This window comes from Rattus norvegicus, chromosome 4, assembly GCF_021556685.1.
Source record: "Rattus norvegicus strain SHRSP/BbbUtx chromosome 4, alternate assembly SHRSP_T2T, whole genome shotgun sequence".
Classification (NCBI taxonomy): Eukaryota; Metazoa; Chordata; class Mammalia; order Rodentia; family Muridae; genus Rattus; species Rattus norvegicus.
The window spans coordinates 116,947,121-116,962,986 of NC_141537.1; the positions used below are offsets into that span (position 1 = coordinate 116,947,121).

At 54.0% G+C, this 15,866-nt stretch overlaps 1 protein-coding gene across 35 annotated transcripts in view; it reads left to right on the top strand.

The window, feature by feature from the left end:
• Positions 1 to 10,960, top strand: part of Dctn1 (dynactin subunit 1) — a 32,778-nt gene extending 21,818 nt beyond the window's left edge. For 15 of the 35 annotated variants that reach the window (XM_087656266.1, XM_087656275.1, XM_087656288.1 and 12 more), the window contains 25 exons: positions 319 to 510; positions 807 to 1,004; positions 1,147 to 1,351; positions 1,425 to 1,503; positions 1,628 to 1,787; positions 1,890 to 1,994; positions 2,108 to 2,299; positions 2,380 to 2,496; positions 2,708 to 2,860; positions 3,614 to 3,774; positions 3,864 to 4,032; positions 4,964 to 5,032; positions 5,205 to 5,267; positions 5,364 to 5,513; positions 5,644 to 5,805; positions 5,880 to 6,011; positions 6,192 to 6,317; positions 6,719 to 6,861; positions 7,086 to 7,252; positions 8,469 to 8,483; positions 8,628 to 8,761; positions 8,869 to 9,061; positions 9,551 to 9,630; positions 10,097 to 10,186; positions 10,508 to 10,952. In XM_087656266.1, the coding sequence (XP_087512392.1) occupies positions 319 to 510; positions 807 to 1,004; positions 1,147 to 1,351; positions 1,425 to 1,503; positions 1,628 to 1,787; positions 1,890 to 1,994; positions 2,108 to 2,299; positions 2,380 to 2,496; positions 2,708 to 2,860; positions 3,614 to 3,774; positions 3,864 to 4,032; positions 4,964 to 5,032; positions 5,205 to 5,267; positions 5,364 to 5,513; positions 5,644 to 5,805; positions 5,880 to 6,011; positions 6,192 to 6,317; positions 6,719 to 6,861; positions 7,086 to 7,252; positions 8,469 to 8,483; positions 8,628 to 8,761; positions 8,869 to 9,061; positions 9,551 to 9,630; positions 10,097 to 10,186; positions 10,508 to 10,645 (3,393 nt within the window). In that variant the 3' untranslated portion in view covers positions 10,646 to 10,952. Of the gene's footprint in view, positions 1 to 318; positions 511 to 806; positions 1,005 to 1,146; positions 1,352 to 1,424; positions 1,504 to 1,627; positions 1,788 to 1,889; positions 1,995 to 2,107; positions 2,300 to 2,379; positions 2,497 to 2,707; positions 2,861 to 3,613; positions 3,775 to 3,863; positions 4,033 to 4,963; positions 5,033 to 5,204; positions 5,268 to 5,363; positions 5,514 to 5,643; positions 5,806 to 5,879; positions 6,012 to 6,191; positions 6,318 to 6,718; positions 6,862 to 7,085; positions 7,262 to 8,468; positions 8,484 to 8,627; positions 8,762 to 8,868; positions 9,062 to 9,550; positions 9,631 to 10,096; positions 10,187 to 10,507 lie in introns of all 35 variants that reach the window. The other 20 variants (XM_087656286.1, XM_087656293.1, XM_087656285.1 and 17 more) reach the window with 3 other exon arrangements.
• The last annotated feature ends 4,906 nt before the right edge of the window (positions 10,961 to 15,866 follow it).

The following is a 15,866-nucleotide window of genomic DNA, read 5'->3' on the forward strand; positions in this document are numbered from 1 at the left end:
TCACAAGTGGGTCACAAAGGGGAGTTCTGGGGAGTGAGATCCTGTTTTGAAGGTTAGGGCAGAGTGGGGAGGAATGTGGACACAGTGCCAAGGGAGGAACCTTATAATCTCATGTCTCCCGTCCTCTCTTCTTTTTCTCCACTGTCCATTGTCACTGCTACTTTCAACTCTGTCATTGTCCTCCCCTTACCCCGCTTTTGGTCCCATTGTGCTTTATACACTCTCTTTCTCTCCTCTGCCTCCTTTCCTTGTTCCCCCTCTTCCTTCCACACTCCCGTATTCTGTTTTCTTTGTGGTCTACTCTTGTCCTCTCAACAGCCTACTCGCCCAGCCAGTACTGGGGTGGCTGGGCCCAGTAGCTCCTTGGGCCCCTCTGGATCAGCATCAGCCGGTGAACTGAGCAGCAGTGAGCCCAGCACCCCAGCTCAGACTCCGCTGGCAGCACCCATCATCCCCACACCGGCCCTCACCTCTCCTGGAGCAGCACCCCCACTTCCTTCTCCCTCTAAGGTAAGGAGGAGTCAAGGCACCTCTGCAACCCTGGCCAGGGTTGGGGAAGACCTAGGACCGGAGTCAGAAAGAGTGGGGACATAGCGTGCTCCTGGCCGAAGTGTCCCCATCCTTCCTGCTCTTCTATATTCCCTCTGCGTCTCTCGTGCCGCAGTTTCCTCTTAGATGTTCGTAGGCCACCTGCTCCTGGTTCTCAGTCTAGGGAAAGGCTTTTATACATTCTTATCTTTGCTTCAGCTCAGTTTTGTTAGGGTGGGGCAGGAGCTGTGCACAAACCATGGGCTTCCTCTTGGCAGGAAGAGGAAGGGCTGAGGGCCCAGGTACGGGACCTGGAGGAGAAGCTGGAGACCTTGCGTCTGAAACGCTCAGAAGACAAAGCAAAGCTGAAGGAGCTGGAGAAGCACAAGATCCAGCTGGAGCAGGTGCAGGAATGGAAGAGCAAAATGCAGGAGCAGCAGGCGGACCTGCAGCGGCGCCTCAAGGAGGCGCGGAAGGTGCGCCTCGGATGGAGCTGGTGCCGGGAAGGTGGAAGGACCCAAACAAGGGAACTGGGAACTAGGCTGGGCTATAGGGTGCCCCGGAAGAAAGGGCAGCGTGGGAGTCGCTCTGGTTGCTCCACTGACTTCTAACCTCCAGGAAGCCAAGGAGGCACTGGAGGCAAAGGAGCGCTACATGGAGGAGATGGCAGACACAGCCGACGCCATCGAGATGGCCACTCTGGACAAGGAGATGGCCGAGGAGCGGGCCGAGTCCCTGCAGCAGGAGGTGGAGGCACTGAAGGAACGAGTAGACGAACTCACCACAGACTTGGAGATCCTCAAGGCTGAAATTGAAGAGAAAGGTAGGGGACGAGGAGCAGGAGTGGGGCCAGCTGGTGCAGCAGGACTGGCATGAACACCCCGTCGCTCTTACAGGCTCTGATGGGGCTGCGTCCAGCTACCAGCTCAAACAGCTGGAGGAGCAGAATGCCCGCCTGAAGGACGCCCTGGTGAGGTAGGCCTTTCTCTGTCCCCTCCTGCCTCAGGTGTCAGCACTCGTCACCTTGTGACCGACCACCCTTTCTGCCATCTCTGTCTTCCCTTTGACTCTTTCCTTTGCTGCTTCCACTTCTGCACAGGATGCGAGATCTCTCTTCCTCAGAGAAGCAGGAGCATGTGAAGCTCCAGAAGCTCATGGAAAAGAAGAACCAGGAGCTGGAGGTTGTGAGGCAGCAGCGTGAGCGTCTTCAGGAGGAACTGAGCCAGGCAGAGAGCACCATCGATGAGCTCAAAGAGCAGGTCTGAGAACACAGCCCTCACCCACCCCTGCAGCTCCCACTGCCCCTCCTGCATCTGGACCCTTAAGATGGCACTTTTCCCTGTCCCTTCCCCTTGACACAGGTGGACGCTGCTCTGGGAGCTGAGGAGATGGTGGAGATGCTGACTGACCGGAACCTGAATCTGGAGGAGAAAGTGCGAGAATTACGGGAGACTGTGGGGGACTTGGTAAGAAGAGAGCAGGTCCCTGACTTCTGACCCTGATGGAGAATATTTGGAGGGACCGTTCCGCCCTGCCATCTTGACCCTACATGTATGCTCTTCCCTGCTCTGCCGTCCAGGAAGCGATGAATGAGATGAATGACGAGCTGCAGGAGAACGCACGCGAGACAGAACTGGAGCTGCGTGAGCAGCTGGACATGGCAGGCGCCCGAGTAAGGGAGGCCCAGAAGCGAGTGGAAGCCGCCCAGGAGACGGTCGCCGACTACCAGCAGACCATCAAGAAGTACCGCCAGTTGACTGCCCACCTACAGGTGCCTGCCTCGCCTCTGGTCTCTGATCAAGGTAACCCTAGGGTTCCCAGGACCCACTGTGCATCACTGTCTGCTCTCAGGATGTCAATCGGGAGCTGACCAACCAGCAGGAAGCGTCTGTGGAGAGACAGCAGCAGCCACCGCCAGAGACTTTTGATTTCAAAATCAAGTTTGCTGAGACCAAGGCTCATGCCAAGGTCAGGAAAGTGGGCACCTTAAAGTCAGGGGTGTTGGAGAGCCCGGGCAGAGGAGGGGTAGCTGTGGGCTGACTTGGGGTGGGGTTCTGGACTTGGTGCTTAGGGTGGCAATTGTGGAAGAATCCTGGCCTGGACCTAACCTAGAAACAAAGGGCCTGGTGTTTCTGCAGCTTTGCATCCAGCCTGAGATCCCTTCTCCCTGTCCTTACAGGCGATCGAGATGGAGTTGAGGCAGATGGAAGTTGCCCAGGCCAACCGGCACATGTCCCTGCTGACGGCCTTTATGCCTGACAGCTTCCTTCGGCCAGGGGGAGACCATGACTGTGTCCTGGTGCTGCTGCTCATGCCCCGACTCATCTGCAAGGTATGGCCAGTGAGTCAAGAAAACCATTCAGTGTACTGTGAGCCAAGGCACTGAGGATGTGAGGGGAAGGGGGCAGGCACCAGCTGTCCACACAGCCTCTGAGGTAGGGCGGGTACTCCTGCTCAGCAGGGACTCAGTGAACACAGCCAGCTGCCACATTCAGGAGCCCTGTGTCTGCATTCCACAGCTGCACATCAGAGTGTTTGGAGAAAAGCCTTGTGCATGCACACTTTTTCTCTCACTGTTCTCTGAACAATCCAGTATATCCTTGGTATCACTTAGCTTGTGTTAGGTACCATCAGTAACCTAGAGGTGGTTTAACATGTACAGGTGTGTGCACATAGGTTACATGCAGATCCTGAGCATTTTACATGAGGCAGTCAAACATCATGTGCTAGTGTTTACAGGAGGGGTCTGAAACCAGTCCCCTCCAGATAGGAGAAAGTATCCAAGGAGGAGAAGGAGCCTCCTGGTGAGGCAGTTGGTGATTTCTTTAGCCGAGGGTAGAGGTTACTAAAGGAATGACATTTAAACTGGAGTAGAGGTAGCCCTAGGTGCTGGAGGATATGTGGCAGGGAATCTAGGCAGATTACGACCCTGCTCTGCCCTGAGCCTCCTGCCTGTTAAGAGCCGTGTCTGCTCTCCTCCACGTGTGCATCCCCTGCACATAGTCGCTTAGCTGTGTCATGACTCTTGGACTTGTGTTCTTTGTCCTCAACTCCCAGCTCCAGTGCCCTGGTCTTCTTCCCACAGGCAGAGCTCATCCGGAAGCAGGCCCAGGAGAAGTTTGACCTGAGTGAGAACTGTTCGGAGCGGCCTGGGCTGCGAGGGGCTGCTGGGGAGCAGCTAAGCTTTGCCGCCGGGCTGGTGTACTCGCTGAGTCTGCTGCAGGCCACACTGCACCGCTACGAGCAGTAAGAGACTCCTCAGCCCCTCCCTTGTACCCTGGGCCATGTAACTGCCTGGAGACCGTGCCCTCATGGAGCCCCTTTCTGGTCCTCAGTGCCCTCTCTCAGTGCAGCGTGGACGTGTACAAGAAGGTAGGCAGCCTGTACCCGGAGATGAGTGCCCACGAGCGCTCCTTAGATTTCCTCATCGAGCTGCTGCACAAGGATCAGCTGGACGAGACTGTCAACGTGGAGCCCCTCACCAAGGCCATCAAGTACTACCAGGTCTGGGGCCGGAGTTCAGGTCGGGGGAAATGGCAGGGCAGGAAGGGATTCATACCTACTGAGAGTTCTTGCCAGGGTGTACAAGGTTTTATGGCCGTGGTTGGCTTCTTGAGACCAGTTTGCTCTGCTTTTCTTTTTATTGTTGTTTGGGGTTGGTTTGTTGCTGTTGAAGGGGAACAGTATAATTTTTTTGTTTTGTTCTTTTGAGACTGGGTCTCATGTAACCCAGGCTGACCTTTAACTTGCTGTGTAGCGGAAGATAACCTTGAACTCCTGATCTTCCTGCATCCATCCCAAATGTTGAGATGCATGTATGTACATGTGTACTGTGTGGTACAGTGTGCATGTAGAGGTCATACGACAACATGAAGCAGTTGACTCTTTCTTTCCATCATATGGGTCTTGAGGTTTGAACTTGGGAGCAAGTGTCTTTATCACTTAGCCATTACTAGCTGCTTTTAATTTTTTTTTTAATTTTTTTTTTATTTATTCATTTATTATATATAAGTACACTGTAGCTGTCTTCAGATACACCAGAAGAGGGCATCAGATCTCTTTACAGATGGTTGTGAGCCACCATGTGGTTGCTGGGAATTGAACTCATGACCTCTGGAAGAGCAGTCGGGTGCTCTTAACCGCTGAGCCATCTCTCCAGCCCTTACTAGCTGCTTTTATAAGACGGCATCTCCCTGTAGCTCAGGCTGGCCTCCAACTCCTGATGCTCTTGTCTTAGCCTCCCCAGTGCCAGGATTGTGGGCCACCAGTCCCACTTCTTGTTTGTCTGATACGAACTTGCCTTGTGATGTCACTGCCTAGAGGTTTTAGAAAGCTTTGAACCTTTGAAGACCACAGTGTCTCCAGTTTGGGAGTAGGGCATCCCCCAGCTCTTGCCCTTCCCAAGACTGAAGGCTGCCTCTGTTGTCCTCCCCAGCATCTGTACAGCATCCACCTCGCTGAGCAGCCCGAGGAGTCCACCATGCAGCTGGCTGACCACATCAAGGTGACGTGTCTGCATCGTGACTAAGCTTCTATAGAGATGAGGGAGGGAAATGGGACCGAGAGGTCTGTGAAAGCAGAGGACCTGTGCACACGGGATAGAAGATGCGTCCCAGGGATGAGGATGGTGATGGAGCTCCCGTGAGGGGCCGAGACTCATGTTTCTTCCTGTACAGTTCACCCAGAGTGCCCTGGATTGTATGAGCGTGGAGGTGGGGCGGCTGCGTGCCTTCTTGCAGGTGAGGGCTCACCTGGATCTGAGGAGTTCTTCCCTATCCTTTCCCCTCCCCTCCCCCAGTGCTGATGGCAGTTGTCTGTTTCCTTCTCCCGAGTAGGGTGGGCAGGAGGCAACAGATATTGCTCTTCTTCTGCGAGACCTGGAAACATCCTGCAGTGACATCCGTCAGTTCTGCAAGAAGATCCGACGGCGAATGCCAGGGACGGATGCTCCTGGGATCCCAGCAGCGCTGGCCTTCGGCTCACAGGTTTAGGGCTGAGCAGAAACAGGAGGGGCCGAGCACGTTGAGATCCGGGTCTGGTCAGGGGGTTGAATTGGGAAGCCAGGAAGTGTGATGGTGGACCAGGATGGGCTCCTGACTCTGGCCTGTCACACAGGTGTCTGACACACTCCTGGACTGCAGGAAGCACCTGACGTGGGTGGTAGCTGTTCTGCAGGAGGTGGCAGCTGCAGCCGCCCAGCTCATCGCCCCCTTGGCAGAGAACGAGGGGCTGCCCGTGGCTGCACTGGAGGAGCTGGCTTTCAAAGCAAGCGAGCAGGTTGGCCCGGAACCGTGGGGTCTGCGGAGGCTCTAGCTGTTGCCAGCTTCTCATACCTGCTCTTGGCTGTGCAGATCTACGGGAGCCCCTCCAGCAGCCCCTACGAATGTCTGCGCCAGTCATGCTCCATCCTCATCAGCACGATGAACAAGTTGGCCACAGCCATGCAGGAAGGCGAGTATGACGCAGAGCGGCCCCCGAGCAAGGTAGGTGGAGGTTTCTGGGGACTCAGCACCTTGTGGAGAGTGGGGAGACTGGAGGGAGGGGCGTCCTGCCTAAAAGTCAGGTGATTTTCCTGTGACTGGAGTGGTCTCTTTCCCCCGCCTCCACCATCTGACCCACTCTATCCTTCCCCTGCCTCCACCATCTGGCCCACTGTCTTTTAGCCTCCTCCAGTTGAACTTCGGGCTGCAGCACTGCGTGCAGAGATCACAGATGCTGAAGGTCTGGGTTTGAAGCTTGAGGATCGAGAGACAGTCATCAAGGAGTTAAAGAAGTCACTCAAGATTAAGGTATGGAGGACTGGAGAGATGGATCAGTGGTTAAGAGCTGCTCTTCAGGGGACACTGGTTTGATCCCCAGCACTCACATGGTGGCTCATGACTATCTGTAACTCTAGTCCTAGGGGACCCAATGCCCTCTTCTGGCCTTTGAGGGCACCAGGTACACATATGGTACTCAGACATACATGCAGACAAAAGAACATATAATGTAAATTAATTAATTGAAACAATTAAGCTAAAGGCTGGGAAGTGTGGTGGGACTTGGCAATGTCGGGTGCTGGGTGGGAGCTGAGGAAAGAGGTGGAACCTGCAACTAGGTGTCATCTGGGAAGGTGCTCCACGTCCCACAGCCTAACGTGGTCCTGTGGCTCTGGGAGGATGCTGAGGAACTGAAGTGTTGCCTTATCTAGGGAGAGGAGCTGAGTGAGGCCAACGTGCGGCTGAGCCTCCTGGAGAAGAAGCTGGACAGCGCTGCCAAGGATGCTGATGAGCGAATCGAGAAAGTTCAGACTCGGCTGGAGGAGACGCAGACCCTGCTACGGAAGAAGGAGAAGTGAGCGCCGTCCTGGGGCCCCGAGTCCTCTCCCCGTCCTGCTCTGCAGTTTTCTGTCGATAGTGACTCCTTTAGCCTTGTAGTGTGACTACCCCAGTTTTCTTTTCCTACTCTCCTGTCTCCCTCCAGCCATGCCTCAGGTTGCCTCTGAGGGCCTGCCCTCAAGACCTGAAAGTCGTGGGCTGTGAGGAGGGAGGTGTCTGAACCCATGTTCTCTCCCACAGAGAGTTTGAGGAGACAATGGATGCACTCCAGGCTGACATAGACCAGCTGGAGGCAGAGAAGACAGAGCTCAAGCAGCGCCTGAACAGCCAGTCCAAGCGCACTATTGAGGGACTCCGGGGCCCCCCTCCATCAGGCATTGCTACCCTGGTCTCTGGCATTGCTGGTGGTAAGTATGGTGGCATTGGCCCAAAGGAGGCTGACTTGACTGTCCTCTCTTCTGACCTCAGTTTGACTTCAGGTGCTTGCCTATACCCTAGGTGTTCAGCCAAGAACATGCCTGCCCCAGTTTCACGCTGCCTATTTCATTGGGGTTTTATTTTCCTTGAAAATACGCTCACAGACCTCTGTATAAAGTAGCATGCGTGCTACCAAGACTGTCAGTAAAGGTGGATGGCGACTGAGTTAGGCCTGGGAGCTGTCCCTCTGGACCTGCCATCTGGCCTTTCTGTCTCAGCCAAGACACCAGAGAGGCCAGGCCACACTGCTGGAGTGTCCAGCCTCGTGTGAAGCCAGTATCTGATGGCCTGCAGTGTGCCTACTTCATTCCATGGCTTCCGTCCTGACCTATTCTTAGGTTCTTAATGAGGTTGGGGAGCCTTGTGTGGAGTTTGTGTCCTCCAGGCTGTTTCCCTGTCCCTGTCCCTCTCCGATCCCATTGCCCTGGTTTGTTTCTACCCCGCTTTCAGTATGTGCTTAACATTTTCACTCAAGAGAACAATCTAGTCCCATGGTTAAACCACCAGGATCTCTGGCCTTTCCTCACTGCTCATCTTACCTGAGGTCTTGCCCTTATCAAAGGCCTAGTCATAGATATGACCTGACTCAGGACGGTGACCAAGTGCCTTTGTGACAGCGTGCTCCCACAGTATAGGCAGCCCCATGTGCTTTGAGAGGGAACCTTTTGATTCACCATTTTGTGTTTCAGTATAGCTCTTAAACAAATTCCACTTCTGGATTAATGAACACCCCATCAGACAAGGGAGGCACTTACCTCAGAGCAAGGGGAAGCCTGAGGAGCAGAGCAGGGCCTTCACCTCCTTCCCAGACTTTGCAGCTGGAGCACTCAGGGTGCAGAGGTGCATGCAGCCTCTGAGGTGTCCTGTGCCTTTCCTGGATGGAGCAGGGGTCAGGGAGGCGGGAGCAGCCTCACCACATGCTTCCTGCAGTCACTCAGTTTACCATTCTCTCAGAGGTGCCCTGACTCACGGCCTTGTCCGCCTTTATCTCCTTTACACCCCAAAGGCAGAGGCAGGGTCTTAGAAGTGTTGGTGGTGAGGAAAAGGGTCTTCTGCATGTTGTGCCCAGAGTTCCTCTGCTTTGTCCAATGTCCCCATATTATCTAATCGCTCTCTCTCTTTTCTGCTCCCCCATGGGCTCTCCAGAGGAACAACAGCGAGGTAGAGACCTACCCGGGCTGGGGTTTACCAAGGCACTGGGACTGGAGACAGCATCAGAAGTGGAGGTGGGGATGGGGAAGGTAAAGAGCCCAGTTTTCAATCCTGTGCACCCAGGACTGATGATATTCTGCATGCTGTTCACAGGGGGCACTCCTGGGCAGGCTCCAGGCGCCTTGCCAGGCCCGGGGCCGGTGAAGGACTCACCACTGCTGCTTCAGCAGATCTCTGCCATGAGGTTACACATCTCTCAGCTCCAGCATGAGAACAGCATCCTCAGAGTAAGGCACTCGGGAATGTGGGCCCTGAGCTCGCCTGCCCATCAATGGTCAGCCGAGGCCACTGGTGCCTCTGAACCACTTACTCTGTTCCCTTCACCTCCTGACAGGGAGCCCAGATGAAGGCGTCCTTGGCAGCTCTGCCCCCTCTGCATGTTGCAAAGTTTTCCCTCCCACCCCATGAGGGCCCTGGTGGTAACCTCCTGTCTGGGGCACTGTATCGCAAGACCAGCCAGCTGTTGGAGAAACTAAACCAACTGAGCACTCACACCCACGTAGTAGACATCACCCGAAGCAGCCCGGGTATGTACCTCTGCTCCTGAGAAGATGGCTGCAGCCACTCTGACCCCAGGCTCTTCCCAGCTGTCTTCAGTAGCTTCAGGATTGTTTCCCTGATTCTTGTGCATAGTCTCTCCCTACTCTATCTCTCCCGTCTCTCTCTCCTTTCTTCTCTGATACTGGGGTCCAGCTGAGGGCCTCAAGCCTGCTACACTGGTGCTCTGTGGCCTAGGCCACCCTCAGACTCAGACCTGCACCAGCCTCGGCCTCCCTGAGTGCTGGAATTAAAGTGTGCGCCACCACACCTGGTCTCAGTACGTTGCCCAGGCGGACCTTGAACTTCAGACCCTCCTCCCCCAATCTGTCAGTGGCCTTCTAGGCCTTCCCACCAGAGCCAGTTTACTCTTTCTCTCTGAAGTGCTTGTTGTATGTGGGTTCAGTCCCCATGTGTCCGACCGTGCAGTTCGGCTGCTTGGATGGACTTAGTGTCCTGACATTTCTCCCTCCGCACAGCTGCCAAGAGCCCATCCGCTCAGCTTATGGAACAAGTGGCCCAGCTCAAGTCTCTGAGCGACACCATCGAGAAGCTCAAGGTCAGTCACATCCTACCTTCCCACACTGAGCTCCCTGGGGTAGCCAGGCTCTCGTAGGTGCTCTGTGCTTGCTCTGTGCTCTGTGGCACACTGCAGTGCAGGTGGGAGGAGCTGATCGATAAATTCAGTCAACAAAGTGGGTGACTAGCGCCATCTTTAGGCTGATGAGCCGCCAGTGCTGACGGGGTGACTCTGGGATGTGTGGCTGCAGTTTGTCATCTGAAATCACTGGAGGGGCAGCATGTTTGCAGCGACTTCCTAGACGCAATGGACAGAGTTAGGCCTTAAAGAATGGAGGCGTGTACAGGAGGGAGGGATGCTGGATGGGCCTAGACCAGAGACAAGAACAGAAGAACAGTGATGGGAAGCCACCCTCCCCTGGAGCTAGCGTTGCTGTGAAGCGGAGGAGGTCTTGAGCTATTGACTGGAGCCCCTACATGAACCCTGCCTCCCTCCTCCTCCCCAGGATGAGGTCCTCAAGGAGACAGTAACTCAGCGTCCTGGAGCTACTGTTCCCACTGACTTTGCCACCTTCCCTTCATCTGCCTTCCTGAGGGTAAGGGGGAGCATGGGGTGGGAGACGGTGCTCCCGTGGGGTGCAAGAGGCCCAGCCTCAGAGCCTGCTTTACCCGGCAGGGCCAAGTCTGGTTTGCACAGGACCAGAAGTGCTTCCAGCACGTAGAGATTGGAATATTGTAGCGAATAGACTCAGGTTACCTTGCTAGACCACCCTTGCTCTCATTTGAAGCGTTACTGTGGTGTCAGAACCCAGAAGCCTGTTTCCCAGGGGTTGCCACAGTCTAGTACTCAAGAACCCTCAGTGCCTATAATCAAGAGAGCCATTAACCTGAGGCCCTCTTTCTCTTCCCAACACAAGGCCAAGGAAGAGCAGCAAGACGACACAGTCTACATGGGCAAAGTGACCTTCTCGTGTGCGGCAGGCCTCGGACAGCGACACCGCCTGGTGCTGACCCAGGAGCAGCTGCACCAGCTTCACGGTCGTCTCATCTCCTAAGCACTCCTTCCCTGCCTTCCCTTTGGTCCCACTGCCCAGTGCACGGCCACCTCAGCCACTCCCGGGTTGAACCACATGCTAACTTCTTGAGTGGTTCACCTTCGCCTGGTCTGGTCAGGGTTCTGCTACTTCCGTAACCTGGGTTTGCCTGTTTACCCCTGGCCTCTTCCATATTTGCTGTTCATCTGCTCCCTCTTTCCTGAGGGGCCTCAGGGCATTGGAGGGGGCTGACACCCCTCCACTACAGATTGAGTGAGGTCTCCCTGACTGAGGACTTCACCCCTTGATTAAAGCAACTTCTGCTTCACTGCTTTCCGTGTGGCTCTGAGAGTGGGACTGGCTTTGGGACAGGTGGAGGAGGGCTGGTATAGAAGCCATGTGCCCAGCGAGGCTGGATGGCCTGCTCTGGGGATGGGGGCGGCGCTGCACCCTCTGTGTGCACTAAGCTGAGGGGAAGGGAGCCTGGTGGGACTCAGGAGTCCATGTAGGAAGCTTGGAGGGCAGAAACCCATAGCCCATCCAGCTCTGTTCCACTCCCTGCAGCTTCAGTTTCTAGAGCTGGCTTTCATGCATTGACCATCTCTTTCATCAGACTTGGGGCTCAGATTAACATTTACTAAGGCAGGGAAACTCAGGCAGCAGAGCAGTAAGAAGTGAAAAAAAAAAAAAACTGCACTAAAACTCACTCCAAATCACTGATATAGGAAGCTGCTATTATGACTTCTTGGAATTTCTGGTCTTGATTTAGAGCTGTTAAAATCCTTACAGGAGTGAGACTTGGGGGCCTGTGAGCAGCAGGGTAGAGTTTCAGAGTTAGTCTAGGCGCTCACTGACCAGCTGTTCAAGGTGCTCCCTCATTACCCACGTGGGAAAAGACGTGCAAGGATCTGGTCCAGCGGGGCTAGGACCCGGGAGTGGGCCTGGCTGGGGAACAGCAGCTTGGGAAGAGCCAGGGGCCTCGTGCAGTCACAGCACCCGCTGGAAGGACAGTGCTGTGTGGGGTTTGGAGACGCTGTCTCTAGCCTGCCTTGTTGGGGTCTGGGAAAGAACTTTAGGTAACATTCTCAGGGATCGTACATGGCTAATGCCATCTTAGATGCTAAAGTTTAACTTGCCGTGTATCAGGGGAGCCTGGGATGGAGGGCTTGGCTGCCGCAGAACTAATGACAAGGTTACTTTGTGTGTGAGCGCTCTAGGATTTGAACCCAGGTACTTAGGAATGGTAGGTAATTGCTCTGTCACTGTCTTGGTAGATGAGAGTCTCTACTTCATCTCTCCAACGTTGGCTTCTCTGGTGCTAAGAAAACCACAGGCCACACATCTATCCCCGACGTTGTGTCACGTTCCTGTCCTTTCTCCCAAATGACTGACCTGCCTCTGACTGGTGGTCAGGATACTCAGGGGCAGGACTCAGTGACTTCCAGGTGTGGTGGCACATACCTTTAACCCCGCACTCAGGAGGCAGGGGCAGGCAGGTGTCTGAGTTCAGGGCTAGGATGGGCTACACAGTGAGACCCTATCTCAAAAAAGTCCGAAAACCGAATAATAATTATTGAACAACCTGTGTGATACTTTGAAGTTAAGCATGTTTGGATTTCCCCCATGCTTTCACTTTGGTGGCAGGTTCTCAAAGTAGGACTACACTCTGGATTCCTGGGTTCTTCCATTCTGTGACATACGGGCTCCCTCCCTGTGAGTGCCCTACAGGATCTCAAAGTTCAACGTGTCCAATGTCCTAGGTGTGTGTGTGTGTGTGTGTGTGTGTGTGTGTGTGTGTACGCGCGCACACTCGCGCGCAGGCCAAAGCACAGCTTCACTGCTTCACTGGAACTCTGGGCTTGTTGACCACCACACCCAACTCTTCCTAGAACTCCAATTCAGGTCTTCATGCTCAAACAGCAGCAAGCCCTTCAATTGAGCCATCTATCTTCCCCCGGCGTCCATCTTTAAATGCTGTCTCTGATTTTCCACCTGCTGTTCACTGCCTCTCCTCACCCAGTTCTGCCCACCACTGCTGGGTGAGTGCATCTAAAAGGCAATGTAGTGGAGCTTCATCCTGAAATAAAATGACCCCTCTAAGTGCCTAGAACTTAAAAGATAAGTTTTTTGAGATTCACAAGACCATGAACTATTAGATTCTGCCCATTTTTCCAGTCTCTTGTGGGTCTGCCCTCCAAGTGTGCCCAGTGTCCCAGCTTTAGTTAATCACTGGCGTTCTCATACTCACCTGTGCTATGAGCCCTCTCCCTATGGAGGAAAGAAGCCATTTGACTCCCTTCCTAGTCTCCACTCCTTCCCTTTACCCCAACCCCCCTCACTGAGAACATTCTCTCAGAATTGCCATTCCAGTGGCTGCTTGGCTATGGCTCTTTGAGGCCTGTTTGGTGTGTATGGGTTCCTCCTGTGGCACATCTATTTCTATTGTCACTGTCACTTAACTCTTCTGCCTCCCACTTTGGAGGCATCCCCCTGCATCCCCAGTCACAGGAGAAGGGCCCATGTTAAGCAGAGTGTGAGTTCTGGACGTGGATTTGAGGTACTAGTGAGGATGTTGTGTGGGTGGATTCATACCTGTTCTGCTTGGGCCCATCATTGGTGCGGAGCTCAGCAGGGAAGTTCAAATTGGAGTGAGTTGGGAATGTGTCCCCATGGTGGTTGAGGGAATTATCTGGCTGAGTTTACTGTCTTAGCAGCCCCACCCCCACCCCTCACAAGCCCTCCCTGGATAGACCACATACAAGCACCACGCCTGCCTGGATGGAGAGGGAGCTCCTCTACTGTCACTGGAGGGTGTTAGCTCTCTTCCCTCTTGCTGTGGTTTCACACAATATGGCGTATCATCCATGTCCCGTAGGATGAGGGAAACAGTAGGCACTGGACTGCAGGAGTCACAGAACAGAGCTGGAAACTACAGCAGCAGCAAGACTTTCAGAGGGTGCAGAGAGCAGTGAGGGCAGAGACCTGGGCCGAGAACTAAGCACCCCCACCTCCACCCCAAGTACAGCTGGGGAAGCAGCCGCCAGGGCCCTTAGGAAGTGTCTGGGCAGAAGTGTAATCTGAAGGCAACTGAACAGGGACCGGTTGAATCTTAGAGTAGAGCTTTACTCAGAGAAGAGAGCATTATCTCCCTGAAGACTGTCTTCCAGCTCATCACCAGAGCCAGTCATTCTGGATCTCATTGCTCCCCTCTGCTCAGGTGCTCAGCCACATATCTGGGACCGGGGATGTCTGGGTGTCCCTTTGTCATCCTTTGTTCTCTCCCAGAGGCAACTGATATGTGAGTTCAGCTGGTGTCGGCCTTGTACCCCACCGAGTACGTTTGGGCAGGAGGAATAACACAGAAAAGCCTTACCAGTATAAGTTCAGGCGAAGACAGCAAGAACATGTATGTGTTGATCTGCTGTGACAGTGTCCCTGTTCCTCCCTCCTGTCTCTGTCAAATAAGAGCTCAGAGACAAGTAAGCTCTGGAGGTAAGCCTGGTAGTTTCCTGATGCCCTGGGGGATGGGAGCCCTGGAAGCAGAAGCGGGTTGTGCTGGCAAGAGAAGCGACAGAGGCCCTCACCTGTACTGTGGCTTCCCAGTTTCCCTATCCGTTGGCTCACTGGAGAGAGTCATGGAGCTGATGGTCTTAGGTGGTGAGTGGATGGCCAGACAGATGTCAGTGGGGTTGATTCGTGGGAACTGAGATGAGACGATGGAGAAGCCTGCTGGCTTCTTTGCACCAGGGATGGAGCAGACAGCATAGTAATTAGTCATGTTCCAGACTCCCACGAGCTAGAACCAAACAGATGGGCTGGCAGTGGGCAGAGGCAGCGTGTGAAGACTATTAACTCTGTCCCGTAGGAGCCTTCTCTTTTTAGGTTTCTTGAGCAGATTCCTGGGTCCAATGTCACGTGCCCAACATGAAAGCCGCTTTGTGGAGCATGGGAGGTGGGGTTTGCTGTGTAACCAGTACAGTACAGTCAGTTTTTCTGTCTGTCACAGGAGGCCAGAGGCGCTTACCCTGAGTGCTATTTCCTTAGATGATCTTTTTAAAGTTTAAACATATGCATTTGTTTGTATTTGTTTGTTATGGTTTTTGAGACAGTGTCTCACTACATAGCACTGGCTAGCCTGGAGCTTGCTATGTAGAGCAGGCTGGCCTTGAACTCACAGGGACTCACTTTTATTACTTAAGAATGTAATGAAAAATGTTTAATGGAGTGGTGGGCTTACAGTCACCACTTAGCTGGTTTACTGCTCCTTGAAGACCATATTGTTATTCACCACCCATTGTTCCCTGCCCTTCACGATCCCTGCTGACTGTTCATTTCCCTCACCGCTAAGGCTGCCATGAGCCTCAGCAGACCCTCTTACAGTCTAAGTCTTTCCCAGGATTCCTGGCTGGGCCCCTCAGCTGCAGCACTGGCCTGTCAGGGCCCTGTAGACTACACACGTCAGCTGGTTTCTCCTCCCGAAGAGACCCTCCTGACCTGGGCTCAGGCCAGGACTGGCATTCTGGCAGCTCGTCAGGGCACACACAAGCAGCTGAGCAAGGTGTGAACAGAACCTTTATGCACTCGAGGAGTGAGCAAGGCTTCCCTGTGCATTGTGAAGTCAGACACGAATCTAAGCTGCTTTTAATTCATTCATCTTCTCAGTCCTTCACCAAAAACAGGGGAATGATGTGTACTCTTTGTTCACATTCCTGGAAACAAAAACTAAGGTTTCTGCATATCAACTGATGATGATGATGACGATGATGATGGTGATAATGATCATGGAGAGGAGGAGGAGGAGGAGGAGGAGGAGGAAGAGGAGGAGGAGGAGGAAGAGGAGGAGGAGGAGGAGGAGCATGTGTTTCTGAAGTCCAAGCCAGCCTCAAACTTACTACATAACCAAGGATATGACCCTCCTGCCTGAATGTGCCAGGACATTGGGTTTATTTGGTGATGGGAATGGAACCTGGGGCAGTAAGTGTGTTAGGCAAGCACTCCTATACTGAACTGCTGGATTCACAGGCTTAATTGTTCTGCCTCCCCTCCCCTCCCCTCCCCTCCCCTCCCCTCCCCTCCCCTCCCCTGCCCTGCCCTGCCCTGCCCTGCCCTGCCCTGCCCTGCCCTCTCCTCTCCTCTCCTCTCCTCTCCTCTCCTCTCCTCTCCTCTCCTCTCCTCTCTCTCTCTCTCTCTCTCTCTTTCTCTCTCTCTCTCTCTCTCTCTCTCTCTCTCTCTGTAGGGTTTT